Consider the following 14,804-nt stretch of genomic DNA (forward strand, 5'->3'; position numbering starts at 1 on the left):
TAACAAGTTCCACAAGTAGAATAGCACTTTAACATTAGGTAATTATAAAGCACAACCTGCTATGTGCGTTAACGATTATAAGGAAGAAAAAAGAAAAGAAAAAAAAGGAAAGAAAACACAATCGCTTAATTGTTTGAAGAACTGAGAGACCTCCTGGAAAGATTTCAAAGAAACAGGGTGTACTTAATTCATCCACCTTTTCTTGTTGGAAGACTATTGGCATGAAATGTTAAGTGCAGGTGGGTCAGCACCTCTATTTGCAGGAAAGGGACTGTAACAGGACGCTGTGTTGACTACAGGTCTGCGAGCGTGTTGAGCCGCTTTCGTATCCCTTTCAAGTGCTTCCTCTCGGGCCACGAAGATCCTCCCAGGTGGCTGCTAAATGCTCTGGGAACCGTGTGACATCACTGCAGGGGACTGACCTGCACTTATCCCACTGCCTGGCCAGGTATTGTCCCAACATGTCAAACAGCCATAGAGCAAGTGATCCTCTTACATCCGCTCAGCCGTTCCACAAGGGCGCAGATTGAGGGAAGAGAGAGCGTGTTCCCCACCCCGCAAAGTGAGCAGAGAGGCTGAGGAGGAAAAGAGGCCACGACAGGGCACACATCACCAATCAGGATGTCAATCACGTATCTCTGCTGCTCTTATTTGGCAAGAACACAGCCCCACTAATCATTCTCTCTGCATGGGCCACAGTGAAAGTGCGCGTCTGGGTAACTTGACTCAGCGCTAAAAGGGTCACTTGTTAACCATCAACATGAGATCATGGCACCTCGAGGGTGAGAGACCATGTAGCCAAAATAAAGACTTTCATCCCCCCGGGATTGAGTATAGTATCCATACATAAATATAGGTACACTTCTTAAAAATGTAAATATTACGAATTGCACACGGAGTCTGATTCTGTTCAGTCTAAAACGTGGCATAAACACAGAACATGTTTTTATCATTGCCGTGATAATCTGATCGTTTAATCTTATTGTTAGTACAGTTTCTGTTATGCCAAAATGCTATTATATTTCATTTCCAAACACAGTCTATCAGGTAGAGAAAATTAATCTTCTCGATTTGCTTTGTGGCCGTTTCACCGTGACCGTTCTGCCCCCTACTGACCACATATCATAAGAGTGGTGCTGCATTTCCGAAACCTACGTCTACAATAACCGAAGTGAGATCAACACGAATTCTCTTACACTTTCTATCAATTTTGAAAGCACAAAAATACCCCCTAAACTCAAAGGGCAGCTGGTTACGTATACCACTGTGCACTAACAATGCAAAACATTTCACTTCAGATGCAGCTTTCATTTTATTTGACTCTTTCTTTGTGAAACCCTAGCAAAAAAAAAAAGGCACTTGTTCAGAGGTAAACTCACAACAGAACATGAAAATGGTACACAATGAAGAAAATGAGGCTGGATAATAAACATCTCCACTCTAAGCAACATCTGAACACTGCATCTACAGCAGTGGTCTTTCAGCATCTGCCCAACACTGCAGGTTTAAAAGTTAGACTTTCTCCTTAGCGACCCAAAACAGTCACTCACATATTTCTTTAACAAAAGGTTAATGATCTCAGAATTTACAATAATTAACTTGTCCAAGTCCAAGCATGCAAACAAACAGGTCTTACATGTCCCAACAACAAAAGCCCTTCCTTATACAAATACATACATATACATGAATACTGTTATAAAAGTGCCAGTGCATCTGAAAAGCAAAAAAAAAAAAAAAAAAAATCCTATTGCTTTAAAATACACTTACAAGTGCTTTGGCTTTTGTAAGGCAAAAATGGGAAAAAAGGACCATTGTGGGGGTGGTGGAAAAATCAGAAAGCATAATTTGATGTCAGTTTCCTGGAATAACTGGTACATTATGCTAAATAAATCCATAATAAAGTGTTATACATTTTTCAGTAACATATTACAATGCATCAGTTCTCACTCCAGTGCCTCTGAACACCATCCCCTGCACAATGATTTTTAAAAACAAAAACAAACAAACAAACAAACAAACAAAAACACACCAACACGCCATATCCAACTAATCAAACCCTTCATGGGTTGGCTCAGGTGTGTGAGAAAAATGGAATATTTTAAATTCCTGCAAATATACAACACCATAATACACATATACAGTATAAATGATGATTGAGCCACTGTAAATGAAGCATATAACAGGTACTAAGATTAAAAAAATAAAAACCAAAGTAAAATGCAAAAAATAAAAAATCTGTTAAATCGATTTCCTGTGACATAGTGATTGAGTATACGCAAAACTCATGTAATATGTCCTTTGTTTCAGCATGGCATGAAAACCACAGTTTCCTTAAAACAGTTATTTGGAAAGAAACCAGCAGCAGGCTAAAACTGAGAGGTATGGATTGCTTAAGTCTGGAGTTTAAAAATGCAAGGCTGTGGTGAGTGGAGTCCAGTGTGTTAAGATGGTGTTGCTGAAGCCAGGTCAGCTTTGGGAAACTTCAGCAGGCACTACGGCGGGTATGTGAAAAGATGAACAGGAGTCCCGTCTGTGCAGGAGTTTAAAGAGCAACTCCTCTTTTTCCTGACTGAGTTTCTGGCTCTGCAATGTTTGCTTCTCCAGCGCCTCCTGCAGCTCATTCTGCTCCTTGGACAGTTGGCTGAAAGAATGAAAATACAAGAGTCTCTAAAGAGTCTCGGTCTTGCAATTTCTCTTAATTTTTTTAAAATCAGTGATAGTCATAGAAAAACTCATTTATTTTCATTCAAAGTCATGGCATTATTCAGTAAGTAGGAATGTTTTGCTATATTTTGAGAACTTACACATCTGTTGGAATTCTCATAAAAGTGGGCAGACAAAACAAGGTTAAAGTGCTTTACACTTTTGTCTCATGGGAGTTTGAAAGGCTTAAATTTGCTTACTGTATTAGTGTTTGATAATTGTCTATCCGAACTCGGAGGTCCTCGTTCTGCTGAAGAACCTGCAGGACCTGATCTTCCAAAGCCAGATTTCTTTCAACCTGAGAAAACAGCGAGGGCATGATTTATGATTATTTGTTGAACTTGATGTAGATAAATAGATAGAATTAAAACCAACAACTAGATGATGACTATCCAATAATCAGACTACTCAAGTTCCTTCCCACTAACAGGGACATGCCACTGTAAATTGCATCTAGGCAAGTGTGCTTGCATGCGCATGGTGCCCTGCCATAAACTGGAGTCCTGTCTCAGGTTTATTTTTGTCTTATACCCATTTTTTACAAGATAGGATACACTGCAACCCTGACCAAGATAAATCAGTCAGTCAATAAATAAGAATTCTAGAGTAGGGATGCTCAATTTCATATCTGAAATGCCTTGAAACCGTACAGGGCTGTGGGCTTGTAAGCCTGTTATTAAGAAACACCAGTTCAAGAGTATTACTTTCTTCAATCCATCAAAACACAATCCTAATATAAATTTGGTGAATTCAACATTGAAGGAAAAAAAAAAAAAAAGTTTATTTGCATATGCTAAATTCAATATATCTAAAAAAATTGTGTATCTGACAAAATAGCCAGTGCAGGCATGATGTCGAGGTGCCTAATAAACTGGCCACTGAATCCATGCAAATTTTATAATTCAGTGTTTCTACAGTTGGAATAGTTAATGTTTCTCCATCAAAACAATGCTCTCCAATTTCAATGCATTTGTAAGTGTCGAGTTTGAAGAGTTAAACATAATCAAAGAGCTTGAGCACTGTTATATGGTGGTGTTTTGAAACTCTGCATTTTGGTGAACTGGAACTTTAAATCCAGCCTGAAAGTATAAGAGGAAGAGGTCATCTGTTTCCATTCGGACCAAAAATGGTGAGTGGGAGTTTATACCAGGGCCTCCATCTGCCGCAGCTTGCTTCCCTGCTCCTGTAAACGTTCGCTCTTCATCTCTATGACAATTAGCAGACTCTCCTGTTCTTGCTCCCAGAATTCACCCGGGCTGCCATGAGTCTAACAAAGGAAGGGCAAGATACAAAGCAAATGTTGCATTCTTACAGAACACATTGTACAGCCATATGCAATTTATTGGGAACAAAAACCCCCCCTCTAAATTTCTATCCCATTTATTGTCATGATATGTACTTGTATGTTTCTATGAAGGTCTCTTTTCAGTGTGGACTCCTTTACACGCTGCTTTAACTCTGTGAACAGCTTTAGGTCTGCTGTTAGTTGCTCAATCTGCTCCTGTTCAGAGTTCACACAGAGTTCAGACCAAAACACCACTCATATGCCACAATGGTATGTGCAACAAAACATACTAAAACATGGTTTATAAAATCCTTTACATATACAATTCACAAAGACATGACAGCCAGGACTGCAGTGTTTCCTTTTCAACTGGAGTACCTTTAGAGCACTTTCAGCTGCTGTGTGCGTTTCCTGCAAGACGTTCTTCTCTTCATTGTGAACGTTTTTCAGCTCTTTGGGGGGAAAAAACAGGTACCTTATATTATACGGAAAAATGGATAGCAAAGCGCATACTTGCTGATTGGTTACAGGTACATACCTTCCACTTCTCTCTGGTGCTGTTCCTTAGAACTCTTCATCTGGTTCTCATGAACAGCACTGAGCTCAGCAGCTGTCTCAGACTTCACCTGTCAGCATGACAATGTATAAACCATATGATTAAAAAAAAAAAAATACACAAGCTTTGAAGCCACACATCTGTCAAGCAGAGTCATTTACTTCAGGGTTTTTTTTTTTTTTTTTTTTTAGAAGCTAGACAAAAGCATACAGATTTCAGCTGGTGTCTCACTGCTCTTGGGGAAGATGTGGCTTTAGAAAGGTGATGAATGTACTATACAGCACTGAGAGAAACATCAGTCTTAAAAACAAAAAAACAAAAACAAAAACAAAAACAAAAAAACAAAACAAAAAAAAAAAAACAGTGCTCCCTGGCTTTCTTATTATGATGAATAACTGAACACACCTCATGCATATCTCCACACTTCGAGTAAAACACCAGACGATTCCCTGTAGATTTACTGCATGACTACATCAATCATGACGGAATCTTGCAAAGCATACATCAGGCCCTCCACCAAGAGTAAACAATATATGTAAAGAATCCAGCTCTGCTGAAAAACCCTACAGTAAATGTCAAGGTTATGCAAGAGACATTTACATTTTGTCATTTAGCAGACACTCTTATCTAGTTTTCACAAGTGGTCTAGGTGGTAACAAACAAGAATTTCAAACCTAAGCACACAGACATTACAAACGTCAGCCACTAAAAGGACAATACACACACACAAAAAAAAACCCCAGCAGGAAATATAAAAACACATTTATGGAACTAGTAATTTTACTAAAAAAAACTAGTAATTTTACTAAAAAAAAAAACAAGATGGCCTACATGCTGTTTTAAGGGCAATATCTTTAAAACCGTTGCAGGAAAAAAAAAAAGAGAGGCTGTTCTTACTGGACAACAAAGCACATTTCACCACTGCGACACTGAAGCAACACAATCTTCTACTACAAACATGTGACAAGGACAGAAATGGATTGCAAGTCCATTGCAGAAGACCTGGTGTGTAGACAATGCAGTTCAAAGCCTTTAGATTGTTTAAAAAGTCTCTTTTTAAAGGCTTTCTGCTTATTTCTTGCGGAGATACAACTTAAGTGACAGCAGTGAGAAACAAGTTGCAGGAGTCAATTCTTCGAAATCTTCAGGATTTGCTGGTGCTTGTGTTGATGTGACCATATAAGTGGTGAATGATGACAAGAGGGGATGTCATCTTTGTTTTTTGTCTTATTTATGCAGTAGTGATGAGTAAAATTATGAGACATGTCCTCTCAGCCTTAATCTAGCCATGGGGGTCACACTCTAGTGACTTCTGTGCTGGTCCCAAGCCCGGATAAATAGAGAGGGTTGCGTCAGGAAGGGCATCCGGCGTAAAACATTGCCAAATTTAACCGTGCGAATCGTTCTCTTAGCCTAATGATTATTTAGATAAGGAGAAGCCTGGACCATAAAAGGACCACTGAGGGTCTCCAGTATTGTAGACCCTCAGTGGTAAGGTGATGATGACTAAATATGTATGCTTAGCTATGTACAGAACTTGTCATCCAGGAGATTTTGTAAAAGACATGACAGCTGGCAGAGAACAAAAGAACCATGCCATCTGATAGAGATACATTAGCAAATAGTCATTTGTAGATGTAAGCACTTTTCTCCAGGGTATCAGCAAGCAGAAAGCCAGCTTTGCAAGACCACAGAGTACACAATGAACAGGTCTGGCTTTGTTGGTCAGAAGATAAATAGATGCGTCAACGATCCCAGCCCCAAACAGGAAAGAGTAATAACAAATACACAGAAAATGGGCAATATTCCCAATTATGTTCTTTTCCTCTCTATATAATTGAAAGGGCATGTCTTATTTATCAGTGACAGCTTTGCAGTGTGTAACTGGCTGACATTGTCTGAATTGTTTGTTCTTTTCTGTGTCTGAAAGGCTTGCAGCTTGAAGCAACTTGTCTGTGAAAGATCTGGTTTACATTCAGCGGCAAGTCGTAACTTTGTATTAAATTAGCCTAAACCCTGAACATAAATAACCCTTATTTATTAAAAAACCCTTAATCATTAGGTTTCGAAGAGCAAAGTGTCCTTTCAAAGATGGAAACTAGCAATAATAACAGCTGGTTACCTTATTAGTCATTGCAATGTTTCTGGTCTTCGGCTAACAGCAACTCAAATCTCTCATGGGCAAAACCTGGCCATGATTAACACACTCTTTGTGTCATTTTCAAGTTTTGAGAGAAATGGCACATGGAGCCATGACTCACCTGCCACATTCTTTCATTTCACACATTTAGTCATCACTTATTTAATAATTGAGAAGTCAATGTGTGATAATAATAAACACTTGTTATTCCTCATTACAGGTGGGTGCTTGAATGACTTAAATTCTCTTACAGCTTAGCTTTCTGATGTTGTTTCTTCCTTTTCTGCAAACCAATAGTGACTATTTATAATTTCAGACATTTCATACACACACACACAGTTTCTGAAACACTATTTGTGCAGAGCATTCAGGGTCCTCTGCAGACCACAACCAGAGATGGCACCAGGGATTCAGAAAAGCTTTTCCACTGAACCGGTCAACCCAATCTTGGCACATGTACATAAACTGGAAGAGTTTTTCAGTTTGAGAAAAGAGCATTCTCAAATTTCAATAAGAAATATGGAAAAAAAAAAAAAAAAAAAAATCATTGTCAAGGAACTTTTCAATGAGTATTACCATCTCAGTGAGAGTGTGCACTAGGACGCAGAGTTCACCGTGCTGATGATCCTTCAGAAGCTGGTCTCGCTCTTCACTTCCTGAAGCTGCTAGGACCTCATTCAAGATTTTTAGCTGCCACTCATACTTCTCCAGCTGTGACTCTGGACCAGAGCCCTTCTCTTCTGCTGTGCATTGTCCTAGTAAGCAACAACATTGTAGTGAGCCACAACAGGTCTTAACAATCTGCGCCACAAAAAAAATAAACAGATCTCTGCATTTCCAAATTCTGCGTCATCACACTGCTTGTCTTAATACACTGTAGCACAGAGCTGCACATGTTTCTTTACTTCCATGAAGAATTACACAGTAATATACAAAGAGAGTTACTTTGTAGTATTAAGGAATAGGAGTTGCTCCAAAACACAAAGGAGATACGGCAAGCTGAAACACTACACACAGAGGCAACAGGGAGTTATCCAGGCTTGTTTTATAACTGTGTAAAGCTCTTAATGGTGAAGGAGATCTCCTGCCCTGCAGAGTCTCAGATTTATGTTCTTCTGTCTTTAGTCATGTGCCGATGTCTGGCAACACACTGGCATGTAATGTGAACATGTGTACTAGGAAGTAGTGTGACATTCATCTGTGGGGAAAAAAAAAAAAAGAGACCACTGCCCAATCTCCAGATTTGAACCCTGTTGAAAACCTCTGGAATGTCATCAAGAGGAAGATGGATGGTCACAAACCATCAAGCAAAGCTGAGCTGTTTGCTTTTTTGCAAAAAGAGTGGTATAAAGTTACCCAACAGCAATGTGAAAAACTGGTGGAGAGCATGGAGCCAAAACGCATGCAAATCGGGGTTATTCCACCAAATACAGATTTCTTAATGTTATTTAGCCAAAGCATTAATACAATTTGCATTTTGTTTTATTTGAGTTATTAAAGCTCTGCAAATACTGCATGATCTTGGGTTATTTTCATGTGTTGTCATGTGTAGTGTCAGCAGTTCACAAAAAACGAAACAAAACTGTTCATCTCACCAATACATGCAAGAGAGATTGGCTCCAAAGAGAATGGCTAGAAGATGTATCGGTGGAGTCAATTATTATTTGATCATTTGTGGATCATTCACACACACACACAAAGATGGATGAAATGTGTTGCGAGTATGAATATCTGCAGGGCAGGAGACCGTCCTTTTCCTAATACCCATGTCAGGCATTCTGATATCATAATGCCAAGGTCACTATGCTACTGATATTTTTCCCCAATATCATATCTACATGCTTAAAGGAAGAAAACATGTTTTTATCCTAGAACACTCACTGGCAGAGGATCATCATCATGATAATGCGAGACATCAGGGACAGGAAACCACTCACCACTTCCATCATGAGTGCTGCTGATCTCCTTCAGAGGGTTTTCGTTCTTTGTTTGTTTTTTCTTGAGTGAGGAGAAAGAAAAAATGAATTTACGACAATGAAGCTTGCTTACAGTGTAGTCATTTAAAACAAAGGTGCATGCTTTAAAGAACATATGACGATATACTTTTTAATATTTATTATTTTCAAATAATATTTGAAAGTATTTGATATGGAAATGTAATAGAGGAGTCAATCTATATAAACATGTAGAATGATTGCCTTGTGCATGAATCCAAAATTTGTCAGCCATACAGATAGAATGCCAGCAATTTTTGTTACATCATTTATTAACAAGACAACAATTTCAGCAACCATACAATTGATTTTAATCCTAGAGATGTTAGGCTTGATGGTTTTTAAAGCACACAAACTGTGCAGTATGCCACTTCACTGCGCTTAAAACAACTGGTTCACAAATAACTAAAAATACTAATAATTGAGAGCAATTTCTTTGGATTTCCTACAAATGAGGCCATAACAGACGGTGACGCACTTAATTCATTAACCAGTTCACTGGGTCAAAGTTTCAACTATTAACTGTAGTCCCGGCCACATCTTTATTATTTCTCTCGATATATTTAAACAGGTTGTGACTATGTTTTGTGCTTGCAGGAGAGTTATAGTTTTACATTGCACTTCAGCTTACATGGCTTTTTTAGTGCTTCTACATTTGTTTTCCTAATGTGTCTGTCATCCATGCAAACGAAAGAGTCTGTCTAGTAAAAACGTTTCAGGTTGTCGGATAAGAGATTAATAATGCTAACCACTTTCTCAGCAGCCTACTCAATCAATTGATCTGCTACTTAGGTATGAATAACAAGTTAATAGCCCTGATCCATAATCTGCCTGTCCCAGGCAGGCTGGGCTGTTAACAATTGCATGGTAGACAAATTAACTCCACACCTGAGTCTAACCTAAGAAGCCAGCTATTTTGAAACTCAAATGCTAAACAAATGCAGCTTCTCCTTTCAGTTCTCCCTCTAAAACCAAGCCCTATCACATGCAAGCATGCTGCCTGAGTGCATGGGAATGGAGTGGAGGTTCATATATTCAAGTTTTTGCATCTCTCAACTGTGATCAGACCCAGAGTTTCTCAGCCAGGTATTCTAATGCCTACCAAAGTACATTTAAAATCATACTTAAACCTTTGTACACTATATTGCCAAATATTTATGAACACCTGACCATTACACCCATGTGTGCATGTTGAACATCCCATTCCAGATGTAGATACCCTGTTATACCAACCTCCAAGCTTCTGGGAAGGCTTTCCTTTAGATTTTGGAGCGTGACTGTGGAGATCTGTCCATTCAATCACAAGAGCATTAGTGGGGTCAGGCACTGGCATCAGGCGAGGAAGCCTAGAGTGTAATCATCTAGAGTTCTAGTTCATCTAATACAAGTCCTGCCAGAGATACCTTGGCAAACCATTCTTGATGGATCTCATGATGTGAACAGGGGCACAAACATGCTGGAACAGGTTTCTGCTCCTTAGTTCCAGTGAAGGGAAACTAATGCTACAACATAGAGAGATGCTTCCAACAATCTGGTGCTTCCAACATTGCAACAACATTTTTGGGGAAGAAACATATACGAGTGTGCTGGACTGGTGCCCACAAAGTTTTGTCCATTTAGTGCATTTTGTAATCCATTCTGAGCAATTAACGTGTCATGCTTCTTATTTGGCAGTAACATGAATGCAGGCCAGGGTTAAGGTGAACAGAGCGAGACACAAAGAAAAGGAGTAACAGGCAGAACCAGATGGAGCTGGTAAAAAACACTCTCATTTCCAATTAATGCTTGCATATTCAGTAACTAACAAATGTACAGAAATTGTCAGCTCTGTAATCTCATGACACATTTCTGGTCTGTTCAAGGAGTTCCTAATATTAACATGCTCTCATTTTCTGCACACTTTTTTTTGGCTATGGTTTGATATCATGTGTTCCTTACTGCCGCAGAGAGTCTGCTGGAAGTTATGTTGCTTATAAAACAGGAACATGGACTGATCTACTGAACAGATGTGTTAAACAAAATAGCTGCTGACTATTTCCCCTAAACTACTTTACATTTATTGAGGGATAATATGTAATGATCCCCCACTCAGTCACATAGAATTATCAGTTTTAATGGAGTCAGGCAATGCATTTTTTAAATCCATTTCTTTTACCAATAATGTGCGATACGTTTTTTTTTTTTTTTTGCAGAAGCCTCATACATGCAACTCATCTGCCTCTTCATGGGAGAAATAGAAATAAATTGTAAACATATCAGTTCATTTCTATCAGTGTTCATTCATGATAGAGAGCCAAGGTTTCTTACAGTAACTATATTCAACAGACTTTTTTTCCCTATATTTAACAGATCATATTTTCTTCTTGCACCCATAATCTAGTCGCACAGTCGGTCAATGGGCTAATATCAAAAAGTGTTCTAAAAAATATTATTAAGGAATGTTTATTTGAAGCAGATCTTTGATTATAATATTCCGGATTTGTCATAAACCCAGCCTGGTTCAAGCTGATGGATCTTTGTCTTGGTAATGCACCCAACAATTACAATCCTGCTAACTTAATAATCTGTGTCTGAACATTTCTTCTGAGTAGAGAAATTACTTTCAGAAGGTAAGATGAACTTTTATTAAATATTCAAAAGTTAATCTGACTTCAAAATGGCTTGTTTTCATATAAAAAATATTTCTAATGAGTCTTGCTTTCTTAGATCTACTCAAAATGATGAGTATGAAGAGATGCAATAAAATGATTGACAGACAGACAGACAAGACTTTATTCATCCCATGAGGGAAATTCCTTTGTTTACAATAGAATACAATGGTTTTCAGTGTGGACTTTCTGACTTATTAATAAAGGTGATATACCATACCATCTAGAAATACTCTACTGCACAAATCTGGCCCAATAATGGTATTCATTTTCCTTCCACGCAATACTTAAAAAAAAAAAGAAAAAAGAAAAAAGAAAAAAAAAAAAAAGAATTCACACTTTACACACTGAAGTACAGCCAATCGTTTATAAAGCCGAAGGGAAAACTCCCCCAGTCGTCTACAAAAATGTGTGGTTCAACTGTGAATGTTTAAGACTTCTCAAGGCCATTGCTGTCTGTAGGTGATTTAAGGTTTTGAAGCTTTTGTGGCAAAGCTAAAAGAGAAATCGATCTGAGATGTCCTTGCAACATGCAAGATGTCTCACATATGGACAACTTTACACAAGTCAGCGAGGAAAATTTCAGGCTGCATGCTTTTCTTCTATATCACAATTCCTGCTTTGCAGATTACGGACAAGATCATGTGGAATTCAAACACGGATCTGGCGCACGCATTAAGTAATCATCTAATGAGGAAAATGCAAGTCCGAACCCTTGGAGAGGCTTGACGAGGCTGTCAGCGGATTCAAGTGTTCCATGAAGCCAGCCGTCAGAAACAACTGAAGCGTGTAAAAACTAAAACCACAAGCCTGATTGTCATTACATCCTGAAAACTACACTACATTAAACACAGTTTATAGAATATACTAAAGAACCTGTTGCACAGGATTTTTTTTTTTTACTATTTCGAAACAACAGACCACGACACATTTGTTGACCCGTTTTAGTGGGCTGTTATAAAGTTTGATGAGGCTTTATTACACACTGTCCTGTGTTGTTTTTCAGGGTGTTCTGAATAAAGCTGCCAGTAGCCTTCTCCAAAGCTCCCTTACTTAGGTTACGGAGACTTTCACACTTTTCCAGTTGTCCATGTCAACCACACAAAACGGCTTGTAAAAAGTTTCAAAGCGTGGCCTGTTTGCCTCAGTGGTCACTTAAGCTTCAATCTTCGATTTGTGGACGGATTAAGATACGTTCATGACAAAAGCACTCGTAGGCAAGTGCTATTAATATTGAATCAAAGGAGTATTTGAACAATCTGTAAGTTAACCACACGTTACAGTACACAGAACTGCTTTTCCAGGCTTGGATTAATAATAGTCCAATTTGTGTCAAGCCCTTAAAGATCATACCCAAACATGTGCTGATGATGAACGCTGGTTGAAGATCACGTTAGAGCTTGTACAGAGCAAATACTACATCAATCCCGGAGTACATCATCAATCAAGAACCTTAGATAAAAGATGGCAAGGCTGACTAAATACAATGTAGCGTTCAATAACAATCGCCTCTGTTTTTCCTTTAAGAATGGAAATGTAGATTGTGAAGAGAAACACTTTTATAGCTGATCAAAAGATAAATGCCCAAAAAAGTGTCACATTTTGTGTTTTGCATTTTGTTGCGTGAACTTTAAGGTTTTTAAATAGCCTCGTGAACTGGGGAACAAACAAGTGGTTGCCTTATGCAGATTTGAGCGGAAATTGTTCAGCCCACCATCAAAGCCTAATATCTGTGCTTAAGCTCAAAGCCGATTATTAAACACAAGACAAAAAAACACACGGGGTCTGAACGCACTGTACTTGCTTCTAATTCTAAGATAAACAAGTCCAGGTCACAGGAAATTGAAAGTGAAAATTTCTACACAGACTGCTTAACCTGACATCTTTTCTTCAGAGAAAGGAAGTAAGTCAGCCGCCTGAGGAGCAACAAACATTTCCAGTTTCGCGTGCTCTCAGGACCTGGAAGCCTCTCACGCTGAAGTCTGAAGGCTTTTTTTTTTGTTCCCATTCAAACTTGAGTCTAAAAACCAAACAGAAAGTGTTTTAAACATACCTTTTTACGGCGGACGTGGACACACACTTTGCTATTGTTACAGCCCATGCCTTTCTTTCTTGTCGCCTCTGCTCCTTGCGCGAGGCGAAAGCTGCCCGGTTAACCTCGCGTTCAAAATAGTGCAGCAGCACGAGCTCACCTCTCTCCGCAGTGCACGCGACGCGTCACACTTTAATGACCAGTATTAGCCTAATAAAACACCAAAACGACCGGAAGCAGGCTAACAAACTACCGTAACACTACACGAACAAAACAACTAACTTGGCAACTTTATTGTTTAAAAAAAAAAAAGTTATTTAAAAACACTGAACGCGCTTGTGAGATTTGAATTTTACCGTAATTACCGTTATAGTCGGTCAGCATAAATGTTCAAATGAAGCTGTGTAAGTGGAAACATACTTGCTGACGTTTTCGCAAACAAGCTCGCTGACTTTGATATTACCTTTGAGTAAGAAAACCTACAAAAACACAGCTTTGTGAATATAAATCAATATATATATATATATATATATATATTTGTCACTTTATATATCATATCTATTTGTTGGAGCAGAGATTTCCTTTCTGTTTTATTTCCACCCAAAAAAACATGTGGTAGCATATTAATTGAATCCAATTGTAAATTGTTAAGGTCTAGACTAGGAATAGCATAAAGAATAGGAAAGCATCTTATAAAATTACTTAAAACAAATAAAACCAAAAATTATACTTTGAAAAGCAAGCCAGTGATGGTGCATACTGTTTCTATGAATAAATGATTAAATGTGATGAAAAACACTGATCAAATATTAAACTGCATAAATGTTCCAGTTTGAAAGCGATCACGCTATACCGGGATAGGTTACAGTATGATAGGTCACAGTACTTCTGCCTGATCATACCAAGATCTATTTCAAGCCTCTTGGCCTGCTTATTTGGTTTATATTAAGCATCAGTGTGATAGCCTACCTCTGCTCTGGGGCCATCTAGGGAATCTGAAACACTTTCATTTTTGTCAAAACGCAATCTATTTATAGTGGATGGCTCTAATCTGACATAAAAAAGCAGTTGTTGCTGTGTGTGAGTAGAGGAACTTTCCAAGCCCTAGCAGCTGTAGAGTCTCAGTTAGCAGCAGACCCTACATCCATTGGATGAAATAACAAAGTGACAAGCTATAAGATAAATCACGGTTTACACTGCTGGGTGCAGGAACAACGGCACTGCACTGACTTAAACAGTTTGTTTTCACACTAGGATAAGCCAAAGATATGTGCTGATTACATATGAGGTCAGTGACTGTTAACGTGAAACGCTCAGACTTATTTTGGCAAAAACTGAGACATTATGTCCATTATGATAATCATCAGATCACAATACATCCTCTTTGGAATCCAGATTTTTTTTTTTTTAAATTGGTGTGTTAGACAGCACCACCTCACACTCTTG

The 14,804-nt window shown here is 38.5% G+C and overlaps 1 protein-coding gene across 1 annotated transcript; it reads right to left on the reverse strand.

Moving 5' to 3' along the window:
• Nucleotides 1-1,281: 1,281 nt before the first annotated feature.
• Nucleotides 1,282-13,653, reverse strand: ccdc69 (coiled-coil domain containing 69). Its single transcript, XM_058397745.1, has 9 exons — nt 13,380-13,653; nt 8,622-8,682; nt 7,261-7,439; nt 4,527-4,614; nt 4,367-4,440; nt 4,103-4,204; nt 3,851-3,970; nt 2,904-3,001; nt 1,282-2,641 (listed from the first exon to the last, which is right to left on the reverse strand). Exons 1-9 carry the CDS (start codon nt 13,425-13,427, stop codon nt 2,467-2,469), a joined length of 945 nt encoding a protein of 314 aa, XP_058253728.1. The 5' UTR covers nt 13,428-13,653; the 3' UTR covers nt 1,282-2,466.
• Between the last annotated feature and the right edge of the window lie 1,151 nt (nt 13,654-14,804).

The sequence above is a fragment of the Hemibagrus wyckioides genome, linkage group LG08, assembly GCF_019097595.1.
Source record: "Hemibagrus wyckioides isolate EC202008001 linkage group LG08, SWU_Hwy_1.0, whole genome shotgun sequence".
In the NCBI taxonomy this organism is placed as follows: domain Eukaryota; kingdom Metazoa; phylum Chordata; class Actinopteri; order Siluriformes; family Bagridae; genus Hemibagrus; species Hemibagrus wyckioides.

Coding starts and splice junctions, on each gene's coding strand:
- ccdc69 (XM_058397745.1), bottom strand. CDS start 13,427: ATGGGCTGTAACAATAGCAAAGTGTGTGTCCACGTCCGCCGTAAAAAG. Junction 7,440..8,621: donor CAGCACTCATGATGGAAGTG/GTGAGTGGTTTC, acceptor GTTGCTTACTAG/GACAATGCACAGCAGAAGAG. Junction 4,615..7,260: donor TGCACACTCTCACTGAGATG/GTAATACTCATT, acceptor TCATGCTGACAG/GTGAAGTCTGAGACAGCTGC.